Source organism: Eulemur rufifrons, chromosome 21 (genome assembly GCF_041146395.1).
Source record: "Eulemur rufifrons isolate Redbay chromosome 21, OSU_ERuf_1, whole genome shotgun sequence".
In the NCBI taxonomy this organism is placed as follows: domain Eukaryota; kingdom Metazoa; phylum Chordata; class Mammalia; order Primates; family Lemuridae; genus Eulemur; species Eulemur rufifrons.
Window position 1 is genome coordinate 21479076 of NC_091003.1, and position 14542 is coordinate 21493617.

A 14542-nucleotide genomic window follows, 5' to 3' on the forward strand; every position below is an offset into this window, starting at 1 on the left:
AGGCGGCGCCTGGTTCCCGGCATCTGCCGCCCACCCGCTCGCCGCCCGAGTGACCGCCGGGGCTGCAGCGCCCCCTGGTGGCCGATACGGGGTAGCAGCGCTAGGGGCTGTCCCTTGGGTCCCTGCCACCCGCCAAACTCTCCCGTCCTGAAAACGCTGGGGCCTCCAGCGCCTGCGGATCCCACCTCCGTTCCCCCAGCAGGACGGCTCCATTTCACACACAGGACACTGAGGCCCAGAGGGCGGGGACCCCGGCCACAAAGGCTGCCCAGAGCCCAGCGCGGTGGCCCCCATTTATTGCTCTGCTCCGCCACTCCCAGGGCAGCACGTCCCACAGAGCGTCCCCCCGGCCTGGCGAACATCTGGTCCCCGGGCTGCTGGTCAGCCTTGTCCACCCTGAGCACTCAGTAGCCGGCAGGCTCCCCGCCTTTCCTGGGGTCCGAGGCAGCTGCCCAGCCGCTGGCCGTGCGGACGATGGCCTGCACCACAGCAATGAAGGTGGAGGTGACCTGGGTTTGGTGGTGCCGGGTCTCCAGGGCTGCAACCACTGCCTGGGGGTGGGAGGAGAGGGAGGGGCCTCAGCGGGGCCCAGACGCCGCCCGGACCACCCCTGTGTGGTCACGGGCCTCACAGCCTGGAGGGCGCCATTTCTGGCCAGTGACCAGGAAGAGAAGCTGGGGGCACCTTGGCTTATTGGGTCTCGCTGGAGCAGGTGGCTCGGCCCGCACGGCCCTGGGAGCCCAGGTGACGGGCTCGAGGATCATCCGCCTGGGCAGGACGCCCACCGTTGTCCACTCTGTGATGGCTCAGGAGGTCCCAGGCTCCAGCCCAGGGTGCCCTGTGGCCCCACACTGAGACACAGCTACCCTACCCCGCAGCCCACCTGGTCGATGTCTTTCTCCACCGTCGTGACGTTCGGCAAAAGCTGGTTGTGCAGCCGGGGCTCCTCCACAGCCCGCTTCACGTCGTAGCCGAACCACAGGCTGTGGATGATGGCCTGGCGGGGTCGGGGGTGCGGTCAGCAGGGCCCGGGGAGGCAGAGGCGGGGCGGGCGGGGAGGACAGGGGCTGGCACATACCAGTGCGGTGGCCGTGGTGATTTGCGTGCCCCCCGAGGCTCCCACCACCATCTGGACGTGGCCGTCCGGGCCCACTATGATGGTCGGGCACATGGACGAGAGTGGCTGCTTCCCTGAGGCCGGCAGGAGGGGACACAGGTGCCAGTCAGCTGCCTGTCCAGGCCACCAGCCCCCTCCCCACCCAAAGCCCCTGCCCCTTGACCCCTACGACACACCTGGCTGGATGAAATTGGCGGGCGAGGGAGGAACCCCAAACTCGTTGGTGATGTTGGGAGAGCTGAAGTCGTCCATCTCGTCGTTGAACAGGATCCCGCTGACCGGGGAGCGCACCTTGGAGCCAAAGCTGCAGCCCAGCCAGGTCAGACGCAGTGCCCAGCCCGGCCAGCCCGGCCAGCCCAGCCCGGCCAGCCCTGCCCTGCCGGCCCTCCCGAAGCTCAGACTCACTCCCCGGGAGGCCCAGGGCAAGCTCCCAAGGTGGGGCCTCAGTTTCCTAGGGGAGCAGGTGTCGGAGCCCCTAACGGGACACACAGACAGCCCTGGCCCACCTGGCCCGGCCCTGTCCCACCCAGGTGACCGGCGTCCCCTACTAGAGGTTGATGGTGCTGGTGGCAGACACAGCACTGCCGTCCTCCGCAACGACAGACAGGTGGGCGGTGCCCCCATCATTGGGCGTGTAGAACTCAGGCTCGTAGTAGGAGGTCGGGTGAGTGGTGTCATCGGAGATCCGGGCCCGGAGCTGGGCCGCAAAGAACTCAGAGGTCATGTTGAGAACCACCTGCCGAGACCCCAGAGCTGGCCTGAGGAGGTGGAGGGAGGTGGGGAGGGGGGCACAGGGTTGTGCGAACAGGTCTCAGAAAGCCCCCCCGACTGTGGCTCTGACCACAACCCTCCTGCCCCTACACCTCCCGTGGCTCCCGGGGCCGGGGTCAGGCCCAGCTCTTCACGCCTGCAGCCTGACCCCCTCTCTGCAGCCCCTGTCTCCGCGGCATTCCAGCAACTCTGAATGTCTGTCTGTCGGACCCTCAAGCCTCTAGACTCTCGTCATGTCCATTCATTCATTCATGCGTTCGTGCAAACATCTGTGGAGCTTGCGTTACGCGCCCAGCATTAGAAGGTCAGCAGGGGCCAGGCAGGCAGGCTCCTGCCCTCATGGTGGGAAAAACAAACTCAGGCAGGGGACGTGCTGAAACAGCAAGCCAGATAAGGAGGATTGAGAAAGATGGGTGGGGACAGAGTGGTCAGGGAGGGCTTCTTGGAGGAGGTGACATCCTAAATGAGGTCTAAATGGTCCATGCCAAACTCTTGGGGAGGCAGAGCAGGCCTGTGAGTGACAGGCAGTGACTGGGTTGAGGGGCAGAGGAGGTTGAGGATGCAGGCTGGGCCCATCCCGCAGTCCCACGAGGACTTTGGCTCTTGCTCTGTGACACAGAGGCGTGGGGCAGGAGCGAGCACGCCAGGGGAGTGTTTCACAGGGGCCCTCTTGTGGCCATGAGGGGCGTAAGGATGGAGGTAAATGGGGAGGTGATGGCAGCGGGAGGCTGCTGAAAGCCACAAGCCTGGCCAAGGTCCCCCAGGTGACAGCAGTGAGGACAGACAGAGCAGAGGAGGAGACGAAGAAGCAGACAGCAAGGAAGGGCCCCTGGAGGCCAAAGAATGTGCCGCAGGACGGGTTCAGTGACATCCCACGGATGAACCGACCGACCCGAGGGAAAGCCGTTTCCGCCCGAGTCTGCTCCCAAGCAAACAGACAGATCCAGGATGTGGGACATTCTCCAGGGCAGCTGCCCTGGGCTGTAAAAATCAGCGACACAGCCAAGGGGTCCACCTCAGGCTAGGGGACGACAGAGCCCGCACAGCCAACTGCAAGTGTGACTGACGGGTCCTGGACCCAGAGGACGCGGGGCTGAGGGAGGTCCCACACGAGTGTGTGACAGGTGACATCGCCCTGACATGGGTTTTCTGGCTGCTTTGGGGTGCCGGGTCCTCCCTTGCAGGAGTCACACCCCCAAGTGTGACATCAGCAACTTACTGTCTAATCACTCAGAAAAGACACAGCTATCGAGTGGGGGGCGGGGGTGGGGAGGGGGCGGCCAGAGTCAGGAAATCCGGCAGGATCTCCACACTCGGGGCTCCCGTGGAAGGGAACAGGGTGGGCACTGACATTTTGGGGGTTTTTTAAAGCATTTTTGTCGGTGTGCACATTTGCAAAATGCAAAGTTGAGGAAAGAGGGAGAGGATGGTCAGCTGTTTGAGATGCTGCTGAAAGGGGCCTGAAGGGGAAACTGAGGCTGGACCTGGGTATCTGGTGGCGTGAGGAAGAGGGGAGCCTGTAAGGGAGAGAGGACGGAGCCCGGCCATGTTTGCCCTAGGGGAGCAGAGGTGGAAGGTTCTGGAGCAACAGCAGCTGCCTCTGTTGCGGGAATGATGCGCTACAGAGGGAAACCGGTCAGAGGCAGAGAGGAGCGTGGCAGCCGCAGTGCCCCGAGCCAGCGGGTGGACGGACGGGCTGGCCGGAGCCAAGAGGTCCCAGGGGGGTGCACTGCGGTGGCTCCGTCCCCTCTGAGAGACAAGACGCCAGGTCACTGGCCGTGGCGTGGCGTGCAGCATGCTCGCCAGGAAAGAGAAGACACCCGCTGGGCAGCTCAGGGCCCTCCCGTGAGACCACGGGGCAGCGTGAGGGGTCTACAGGTCCACCTCCATGCCGGGGATCCGAGTGGGAAAGAAGGGATGTGGGGGCCCTCGATGGGAGGGGACAAGACAGGGGTCCCCGTGGAGGCCCAGCATGGAGCTAGTGCACCTGGTAGGTGAGTCAGGCACCAGTGGGGATCTGGGAAGCGTTAGTTCCTTGAAGTGACTGGAGAGCAGGCGGCCAAGGCCTCTGCCACCTGGCCTCTCCCCCTCAGCCCTACTTTTCATCATCCCTGAGGGCTGCAACGCCCCTGTGCGTTCTTGACCTCAGTGTTGACCACTCCAGAACCTTCCAGGCCACGGACACAGCATGTGCAAAGGCCCTGTGGCAGGAGTGGGACCAGAATGGGAGGGCACTAATCGCCCACTGTCAAGTCTGTCTCCCCTGTCCCTCCCCACACTGTGAGCTCCATGGGCCAGAGACCAAGACTCGGGGTGGCCAAGTCCGCCCCAGCACACAGCAGGCCCGCAACCACAGTCGGTGGCAGGAATCGATTCATAAAGCAGACACAGGGCTGCAGTGGCCCCAGGAGCCCACCTGCTGCCTCTACAGCAGGCCCCGCGCCCACTGGGGGCTAGCCCGCCCTTACCTTAGTCATATTGACAAACTTGGGGTCCCCCAGCAGGGTCCTCTTGGCGTAGGCGAACCGGAAGGCCTCCACGATTCGGTGATAGGTCAGGCCCTTCTGCTCGGCCGTCTCCACGCTCGCCCGGGAGAAGTTGTACCCTGGTTGGTCAGAGCCAGGTGCACGTTGGCAGGCTCCAGGGGCTCGGAGGGGCTCAGAGGGCTAACACCTCCCCCCGCCCCTTTGGCCACCTCGGGAGGGGGGACGTTTAATAACCAACAGCAGTGGCCGCTTCAGGAGGCCGTTTATGGATGAAATAAGGCCAGGGCTCCCCGGACCTGGACCGCACGCCTCAGTCACAGGGCCAGGTGGCCTGTGATGTCACAGATCACAGGTTTACCAGGGACGCCCTCTGGACCAGGCTCCCTGGCCCGGAACTCTCACACTCCTCTCCGGCCCTTGGGCAGTGCCCGCCGTGCCCCTGTCACTCTGCACTGCCTCCTGCGGGACACGGCGAGCCGTGGGGCAGGGGCGCAGCTCGGGAGCTCAGTGAGGGGAGGACGCAGGACCCAGGCCGGCGAGCTGAGCAGCGGTGGAGCGTGGGGACGGGGAGGCAGTGTCGCGGCCCCTCACCTTTGAGGATGTTGAGGATGAGAGCCAGCACGGGCCCGCTGAGCGGCGCGCTGGGCACGTAGAGGACCGTGTCCCCGAGGCTGATGTTCACCGGGTGCTCGATCAGCTCGGCGCGATAGTTGTTCAGGTCCTTGACCGTCACAATGCCCCCTGCAAAGGGACAGCAGCTCGGGTGGACACGGGGACGGGGCTGCACCGTGGTGGTGGGACGCACCTGCACCGCAGCAGGGAGGACGGGGTGGGAAGGGGCCACAGGGCCATCAGGCTGGGAGCCCTGCCCACCTCCCCACCGGCCCACGCCCTCCCGGCCCCTCTGTCCTACCCCAGGCCAGCCGCCCTCGACCTGCGTGGCAGGCTGGCCTCCCGGTCTGCCTCCTCTCCTCTGTGGCCAGGGGGTCTTTTCTGAGTGCAGAATTCCTGCTCCCACCCCACCCCCCTGCTCATCCCTGTCCTCCGGGAATGAATGGGTGGGTTGCGAGAGGCTCAGAATCTCCAGGGAGCCAGCTCCAGGCACACAGGGCACTGACAGCCCAAGTTCCAGCCTCAGTAGTAAAGAGCAACCTGCTAAACACCCTCCTCCATGGAACAGTGACAACAACATGAGGAAGGCCACAGCCAAGCTCCCAGGCCCCTGCCCCACAAGGTCCCTCTGACGCGTCTGCTACCAAGCCACCCCTCATCCCTGGTGACTCTCCCAGTGAATCAAACCGCCTCTCTCCAGACCTTAGCCCAAGCTATTCCTTCTGCTCAGAATCCCTTTCTCTCTCTACTTAACAAAGTTATCAGCAGCTCAGCCACCACCTCCTCCAGGAAGTCCTCCTGGATCCTCAGTCTGCACTCTAGCACTTCCGCTGCCCCGGCCCCTGCATTTAACCCATAAGGACATTATCTCCTGGACTGCACGGCCTCTCTTGGCCTTGACCCAGCCAGGAGCTCCCCGAGGGCCCAGGCAGGACAGGAGGACCCCAGGGCTCTGGGCCCCGGCTCAGGGTTCCCTCTGCGGCGTTCCTCACCCAGGCCCGAGTCACCCGCTCACCGGCCGCCTGGATGTCCTTCACGATCTGTGCCGTGAGACTCCCGTTGTAGAAAGCCTGGGCGCCCTCGCGGGCCAGCGTCTCGTACGTGTCGGCCAGCCGCGGCAGGGTCAGCGTCTCCCCCTGCTGGAGTACCTTGCCGTCCCGGCAGAACACCTCGCTGCGGCAGGGGGCCAGTGTGAAAGGCAGCCAGACACCCCCACGCCCACCCACACCAGGGGACTGCGAACAAAGCGTGGACAGGCCCGTCCACAGGTAAGTGTCCCTGTCACTTGGGGCTCAGCCTCCTGGTGCCCCTTCTGGCCGGTCCCCTTTAGGACACATGGTGGCCACGGTATCTACCTTGGGCCCCGAGCCCCAGGCTCAGGACGCGTCCCTACACGCAGTGGGAAGGGTCTACATGTCCTCGACCCCCGGGCCCCCGTCAGCGCAGGCTCCTGAAAGCAAGGCGCAGCTCTGCCAGCTGCTCGTGGCCTGCGGGGGCCCCGGGGGGCTGCGACCACAGACGTACCACAAGGCAGGCTGGCTCTCGATGGCGTCTCGCTTGGTGTTCAGGGCTGCGGCCAAGGCCTTGCCCACGGGGAAGCCCTGGCGGGCCAGCTGGATGCTGGGCTGGAAGAGGCGAGCCCAGGGCAGCCGCCCGTGCCGCTGGTGCGCCAGCTCGTAGCCGCGCATCTCGCCGGGAACCGCCACCGACAGCCCACCTGGGGAGAGAGCGCCACGGTTAGCGCCCCGGGACGGGGACGTCAGCGTCTCTCGCAGCCACGTTCCCTGACCCATTCCCCAGACAGGGCCAGAGAGGCCCGGGAGCAAAGGGAGCTTCAGATCCTGTCTGGGCTCGGCAGGCGGGAGTGGAGGGACAGGGGTCCGGACGCGGGCTGGGTTTTACTGTCCCGGGATTAGTGTCTGTCTCCACAGGCGCCTCCGTGTCTGAAGTCCTGTGCCAGGCCACGGCCGCGCAGTGAGACTCGGGGGAGCCGGACCCCTCCCGGCTCTCAGTCCCAGCCACGAGGCCGCTCGTCCCACAAGACCCGTGGGCTCCAGCTGGACCCCGCCACGGCGAGACCAGGCCCCGCCGGCTCCAGCTCAGTCAAGCCCAGCTGCCCTCGAGGCCAAGCCAGCCCTAGGAAAGGGCCCCCTTTCCTCTCTCCTACCGTCCCAGAAGCAGGACCTGAGCCTTAATCTCTGCCCTGTTCCCTCTCTGGGCCTCAGTTTCCCCACCTGACTATACGCAGCTTTGCCTTCCAGTTCTGACTTCTAAGGCGCCCCAGACTCCATCGGAAACAGCCTTGGGCCTGCCTCGCCCCCAAGCCCCGCTGCCCACGTGGGCACGACACCCCAAGCCCAGAAAGGTACAGCCAAGGCCCCACCCCCAGGGATCTTCCTGCCGCCACCCTGAGATGACAAGTGCCACCTAGGCTACTCCCAGGCTTGGCAGCTGCAGCTCCAGAACCATCTCTGCCACCGTGAAGCTGGTGCAGTTTCTGAGAGCTGCCGTTCCGGAAGGTCCGACACCCAGCACACGGTTCCCCCCACCTTAAAAAATCCTCTCCTGACCTCGGGCCAGTCGGGCTCTCACACCGCCCTGCTCAGACGCACCAGCGACCCCCGCGCTGCCAGACCCAGCGCCCCTCTCAGCCTCCCGCGTCTCCTTCCCGGACGCCGCCTCCCCGCACGGCTCCTGCCTTGCCCTCTCCTCCTCTGCCTGCCACTCGCTTGGTGATCTCCGAGCTCCAGAGTGTCTGCTCCGACCTGCTTCCCGCCAGCCCTGCCCGTCTCTGGCAGGGCCACCCCGTCCCTCCAGGTGCAGACCAAAGCCCCCAGGGCCACCCGGGACTCCCCACACGAGCTGCACACCCGACCCATCTCACCGTCCAGGTGTGTCCAGCATCAGCCCCTTCCCACCCCCTCGTCTCTCTGCGGATTACTGCAGGGACCTCCCGGCAGGTGCCGCCTGCTTCCTGCCCCTTACTCTGCAGCCCGAGGCGCCTGTTAGCCAGAGGCCAGACCTACCCCCTCCACTCAGGTGCCACTAGGGCCCCCACCTCACCCAGACGAGAGGCAGGGGCTTCACATGACCTGCGAGGGCCACACAACCCAGGCTGCTCCCTCTGACCCCCCGTCCTCCTACTCCTGGGTCACCTGCTGCAGCCTCCCCGGCTCCCCGAAGGGCTCTGTCCCCACCCGTCCTGCCTGGACGACTCACTCACCCACTAGACACCGGCACAGCTTCCCTCACCCCACCCTGCCTCTGGGTCTTTGCTCAGACGTCCCCTTCCCTGGCCAGGTCCCCTCTGTGGAGCCCCCGCCCTTGGGCCCTCCAGCTCCGCTTTCTCCGCAGTGTCTGATCGTCCCTGTCTTCTCCACCTGAATGTCACCTTGACCACGCCACAGACTCCACCTGCTGTCTGTTTGTGTCCTGGCTTCCAGAACAGCACCTGGCACTTTAAGATGCGCTCAATAAGTCCCAGTTAAATAAATGCTTTCCGAGCGTCCATGAGATGCTAAGTCTGTAAAATTCCAACCTACTCATGCTCGGAGCGATTTAAATTCTGTAGGTTCTGAGTATCTCAGTGAGTATAAAAAAACCAAAGATTCTATAGGTTGGGGAGGACCCCAGGGGGACTACGGAAAGGACACCGCCCAGGACGCCTGCCCGGGGTGGGGGACGTGCTGTGGGTGTGCCTGGCCCCTCCGTCCCTCCAGTCTTCATGCTGCGGTCCATCCTGCCTCCTCTGAGGGGCGCCCTGGGAGGACATTCGCTTCCCCTCAGCTACCTGGGGACTTTGGGGCCCTCCTCTCCACGTAAGGCCAGGTAGAAAAGACAGACTTCACCCCATACTCCAGAGAGCTGTCCCCACAGATGAATGAACCAATGAATGAATGGGATGCCTGTTGAAAACACAGGGTTTAGAAAGCCTGGGTTCAAGTTTGGCTTCACCACCTCCCAGCTGTGTGACCTCAGCCCACTTGCATGACCTCTCTGGGCCTCAGCGCCCCTACCTGTACAATGGGAGTCAACACAGCATCCCCTACCCCCAAGGGCACAGGGGGATATGGGGTCTCGTTGGTGAAAAGCAGCAAGCAGGGTGCCGGCCCCAGCGAGCCCTGGCATGTGACAGTTGGTATCTTAATAAGTGTCCTGTCCTGTGCTGCCACAGGGTGGCCCTGCGGGGCCTGAGTCGAGTAACAGACACTCCTGTCCCTTTTCCCTCCAGGGATGGTGCTGACCTTACGTTAGGGGAAGGTGTTGGGGGCCGGGAGGCATGGAAGGTGCTAGAGCTGCTCCTGGGCTCCCGACAGGGGCGCGCTTGTGAGGGCGGGGCCCCTTCCCCGCAGCTCGCGCCGGCCCTGCACCCCCACCCCGACCCGCTCACCTTCCTGAGACTGCTCCGAGCTGTTGAACATGTCGGTGGAGGCCAGCCCGGGGGCCACCTCTCGGGCATTGATGACCTCAGCTTTTCCTAGAAGGAGAAGCAGGTAGGCAGGAGCACTCACGCCAACCCTCGCCCCGCACTGGAGCCCAGGGGCCACCCTGCTGGGCTGCTCCCAGCCCACAGCCCCCCGTGCCCTCCCCCGGGCACTCACGTGTGGTGCTGTTATAGATGGTGAGGAACAGGCCACCCCCGATGCCCATGCTGTGGGCGTTCATGAGCCCCACGCACAGCAGGGCCGCGATGGCTGCGTCCACCGCCGAGCCGCCCTCCTGCAGCATGTCCCTGCGTGGCGCGTCTTGGGGTGAGACCCTGCAGCCCGCGGTCCCCACCCCACACACCCTGCCGCCCGCCCGCCCGCCCGCCTGTCTGGCCGCCCTGCCCAAGGGAGGATGGAAGAGGAGTCCATGCAAGTTTTTGTTTCTTATTTATTTATTCATATTCTTTGTAGAAACGAGGTCTCACTATGCTGCCCAGGCTGGTCTTCAACTCTTGGCCTCAAGCAATCCTCCCACCGCCACCTCCCAAAATGCTGGGATTACAGGTGTGAGCCACCATGCCCGGTGAGTTTTTGTTTTAAAGGCTTACAGTTTCCTCTTTTTTAGGCAAAGAAATGTATATGACTTTTGAAAAAAAAAAAAATGGGAAATTGCTGTTTTATTAATGACTTTTTTTTTCTGTTTAAGTCTTTAGGTGGGAAGTGATTTTTATACACAATGTGCAGTAGGAGTCTAAAATAGAATCAAACAGTGGCGTTCGTCCAGAGAAACAGAGATTCTGAGAACTGGGAAAAGGGGCCCTGCTGGGCTCTGGGAGACCCACACCTTGCTCTCAGAGTCACTGTCCCCTTCTCCCCTGACCACAGGCTACAGTGAGGGTGCAGGGAAAGGACAGGCACTCCACGCACACCAGACACTACTTGTTCAGGCAGCCCATTTACAGGTGGGGAAGCTGAGTCTCGGAGGGGCGAGGGTTCACTTACATGGTTGTCCTCCAGGGCCACGTCCCCACCCCACCCCACACACTGCCGGGTCGGGCAGCCCCGCTCACCTCCCGATCTCTGAGCAGTGCTTGGCATCCGCAGCCACGGCCGCCCTGGGGTACACATGGCTGTCAGCGTCCCTGGAGGTCGAGGGCAGCCAGAGGCAGAGGCCGACGATGACCAGCACCAGGACCACGGCCAGCAGGCCCAGCACCACGAACCGCTTCTTCATGGCTCTGCCGCGGGGTGGGAGGGGACCGGGTCAGGCCCCTCCCCCGAGGGCACAGTCTAAAGTCAGGCCTCGGGAACACGGGCCTGTGCCTCCTTCCAGCCTCCCAGGACACGTGCGGGCTGTTCGGCCCCCAGACCTTTGCCCGGGCCAGGCCCTGTGCTGGAGCTCCGGGCCCCATCTCTGCCCTCCCAAGCCCTCGCTGCTTATCTTCAGGGCCCGTCCCGGGAGCCCACAGACCTCACGAGCCCCTCCTAGTGGCCGGGCCTCCACTGCTGAGCGGGGAGCTCCAGGGTGGACAGACCTGATCCCTCCTGTGCCCCCCACCTCAGCCCAGAGCCTGGCACTGTCCAGGGGTTCCCCGAGTGGCCCCCCAGAGCATGGGGCTCAGCTTCCACGGTCCCCTCCTGAAATCAGACCTGCTGGATGGGGCTGGGACTCACCGAGTGGCGGCAGACGGCAGCCCCAAGCCTCGCCTGGGGAGGTGGCCTTGCAAGATGGGAGGGTTTGGCTGAAATGACTGAGGTCTCCCTCACACGCTGCAGGCGCCTGTGGCCACAGAATCTTCTCCAGAGACTCCCCACCCAGGCAGCCTCCTCGTTCTCCTGAAAATCAAGGGGGAGGGGGTGTACCTGAAGCCACCCGGTCCAGCCCTTTCTGGGGGGCTCCGTGTGACCCGGGCCCCCCCCCCCAGCTTCTGGCTGGTTTCTCTGACTCCAGTTGAACTCTGGAGCCGAAGACGCCACCAGAGGCGCACGTGATTCCATAAATCCTCCCAGCGCTTCTCCCAGGCGCAGCCCGGAGAGGGTTTTGCACAGAGCAGGGCGAGGGGGACAGGGCATTTCTGCACAAGCCCAGGCTGTGGGGCTGAGCGTGCCAGGTGGCAACGAGGGCCGAGGGGATGCAGCCACCTGCTGTGGGGCCGGGGCAAGTCACCAAACTGTCCCGCCGGGATGACAGTGGCACCTGGCTTGCGGGGGCGTTACCAGCACGCTGCACCGGGGAACGCCCCCGGCGGCCCGCATGGCACAGGCCTTTTGCTCACTGTATCCCCCTGTGGACATCTTTCCAGGCTGTGCAGGGGACACCAGTGACCCTTGGGGTCCTTGTGGCTGTGGCAGCGAGTGACGGGTGTGAGCCCAACAGGGAAGAGGTATGTGGTGACACAGGTAGGGGCTCCCCTCTCCCAGACCCAGTTCCCCCCAGCGAGCCCGGGCTGGGGTCCCCTCTGCTTTGCTCGCCCCGTCCCTGTTCCGAGCATCTGAACTCAGAGGCAGAGACAGTGTCCCAAAGAAAGTCTAGCAGTGGAGTCCCCTGCGCTCCCCACACACAGGGGGCATTCCAGACAGCAGTGTGGAAGGCTTGTCCCCACCCCAGGCTTCGCGGGCCTGGGGACAATGGCATGATAGCATTTGACCCCTCATCGTGCAGGGGAAAGCAGAGTCCTCCACCCTGGTCATGGATGCGGAACCTTGGGGCAGAGGGCCTGGCGCTGGTCTTGCAGGGACCCCCACCCCACAGCCCCGGGCGTATCCAGTGTCCACAGTGTCCCCTCCCCACCCTGACCACAGCAGCCTGGATCCAGGCGCCACCTGCTTCTGGCCTGGCCCACTGCCCTGTCCCTCCCTGCATCCCTCCCGCCACACACTGCCCCCTCAGTCCTCCGAAAAGCAGCCGGTGGGCCCTGCTGTCCTCGCTGGCCCGTGGGCCCCACAGCCCTCTGGACACTTTGACACCCTGGGCCGTGGAGGGGAGCCCAGGTCACAGTTAAGGGCTCCTGACAGAGACAGCCATGCTGGGAGGGCTGAGGGGCCTTAGGAGCTGGGCCACGGATGGTGGCATCTGTCAGAGACACAGAACATTCCTATCACGTGTGGAGGGGTGGGGGCCTAGGCCCATCCACTGTGCCGGGCCACGCTGGGCACCCTGGGGACATGGGCTCATCTCTCTCGGGCTCGGGCATCTGAGCTGAGCCTCTCCTTGGGGACCTGGGGTGAGCCAGCCGTGACCCCTGAGGTCTGTGCTCCAGCCTCCCCTGTCCAGCCATCTGTCTGTCCATCTGTCTACCCAAAGGCCCAAGCGGGCTCCCCAAGGAGCAGGGGGTACCCAGCAAGGCTGAGACCGCCAGGGAGCGAGGGGAGGGGAGTGGGCCACACCAGCCCCAGCCCCTCCTCCCAGGCCAGCAGGGAGGGCTGGCCCAGCCTCCCACAGGCAGATGTCCCCAGCCTGGCGGAAGACACCCTGCTGGGGGCCTGGGCTTCCATTTCCCACCCCTCCACCCCCAACTTCTCTCAAAGACTCACAGAAAGAATATCCAAACCCAGAGGCCTGGCTCTCACCCACATCGGTGTCAGGAGGGGAAACCGAGGCCAGAGAGCGGGGCAGGAGCAGCGCTTGGCCCCAAACCCAGACCCCCTCCTGTGACGCTGGTGGGCGTACCTGAAGCCCGGGGGCGGCAGGGGCCCAGGAGAGCTCCTCTTCCTCAGAAGACAGCTCTGGGCTGCACCGCCTGGGAGGAAGAGCAGGCTTGTCCTCCTGGGAAAGTCCCGGCCACGGACTGGCCGGGCCCCCCCACTCGCAGGCGGGCCCCCCCACTCGCAGGCGCGGCCCTGCAGAGCTCCTCAGGGGGCCTCCGAATCAGGACTGGGATCCGGGCCGGGCACCTCCCAGGGGGAGCAGAGGCGGGAAAGGCGCAGGAGGGGCCGGAGGACCCAGGAGCTTACCTAGTCGCAGAGGGGACAAAGGGCCAGCCGGGGGGCGCCCAGCATCCCCGAGGGGCCGTTGAAGGCGTCTGCGTCTGCGTAGGGTGTGGGACAGGCAGTCCTCTCACAGAGGTCCCGCCTGCCAGGGAGGATGGGGAGGCTGAGGTCACGTCAGCAAGGAGATGCGGTGACTCGGCCTGTCACCAGGTGACTAACATTCACGCAGCCCTGGGAGGGCCCTGGGCAGGAGGTGCTGTGAGCCTGGGACAGGGGCTCCCCCTCCCAGATTCAGTTCCTTCGGCCTGTGCACCCCTCCAGCGAGTCCCAGGCTGGGGCCCCCTCTGGCTCTCCTTTCCCTGTCCAGAGTGTCTGAACTCAGAGCCAGACAGTGTCCCAGAGATGGTTCCTGACACCAGACCAGAGCCGGGGCCCAAGGGGACTCACCACAGGCTGCCGCCAGGTATGGACGGTGAGTCCCTGGAACAGGCCCGGGGCCCCAGCATCCAGGCTGGTTCCGCCACCCACCCCGGAACGTTGGCACCCCAGACCAGGGGACCACCTGAACAGCCTAGAAAGGCAGGGCCCAGAGGGGGCCAGAGCTGGCCCAAAGTCCCTCAGCCCAGCAGGGCAAGCTTGGCCACTTGGTTTTATCGGCATGTCCCTGACAAGCCCACCAAGGAAGTCTGAGCCAGGAACAGCTGCGGGCCTGGCCCCAGGGGACCTTGGACCCATAGGATAAGGGTCAGAGACTCCCTGAGTCATGGCTCCCTCCCCCACCCCCAGGCCAGCTGTGCCTGGGGCGCCCAGGAGCCCCTGCGGTAACACCTACTCCACCATCCTCCTTCAAGGCTGCCTGAGCTGACGGAAGGGGACATGGAATCCGGCCGGGTTTCGCAGCCTGCCTGGCTCACACTGCCATCACGGACCTTATTCCGTCACCCAGTGCCCTTGGGCGGGCTCTGGACAGAACCCACCAAACTCTCCCACGGAATCCTCAATGGCCCGAGGGTGGAGGGGAAGATGGACAGGGCGGGAACCAGGGACCAAAGCCCCAGGACCTGCCCCTGAGGGCTGGACATCAGACGGGACCGTCAGGGGTTTGGCCCTGAGTGGCTGCATTCCAGGGCAGTCAGCTGGGAGGGGTCTGCGGGGGAGAGCCACAGGGCTCTGTCCCTAGCCTGCTCGGCAGTTTCCTC

The 14542-nt window shown here is 64.6% G+C and overlaps 1 protein-coding gene across 1 annotated transcript; it reads right to left on the minus strand.

Moving 5' to 3' along the window:
- Positions 1-242: 242 nt before the first annotated feature.
- On the minus strand, positions 243-13633 carry GGT1 (gamma-glutamyltransferase 1). The gene is made up of 15 exons (XM_069496932.1): positions 13368-13633; positions 13084-13153; positions 11088-11249; positions 10484-10685; positions 9588-9718; positions 9377-9463; positions 6511-6703; positions 6002-6159; positions 4966-5115; positions 4357-4493; positions 1666-1853; positions 1294-1421; positions 1079-1191; positions 884-997; positions 243-551 (listed from the first exon to the last, which is right to left on the minus strand). Exons 4-15 carry the CDS (start codon positions 10645-10647, stop codon positions 405-407), a joined length of 1710 nt encoding a protein of 569 aa, XP_069353033.1. The 5' UTR covers positions 10648-10685; positions 11088-11249; positions 13084-13153; positions 13368-13633; the 3' UTR covers positions 243-404.
- Positions 13634-14542: the final 909 nt, after the last annotated feature.

Coding starts and splice junctions, on each gene's coding strand:
- GGT1 (XM_069496932.1), bottom strand. CDS start 10,647: ATGAAGAAGCGGTTCGTGGTGCTGGGCCTGCTGGCCGTGGTCCTGGTG. Junction 6,704..9,376: donor CTCGGAGCAGTCTCAGGAAG/GTGAGCGGGTCG, acceptor CTCTCTCCCCAG/GTGGGCTGTCGGTGGCGGTT. Junction 1,422..1,665: donor ACCAGCACCATCAACCTCTA/GTAGGGGACGCC, acceptor GCTGGGCTGCAG/CTTTGGCTCCAAGGTGCGCT.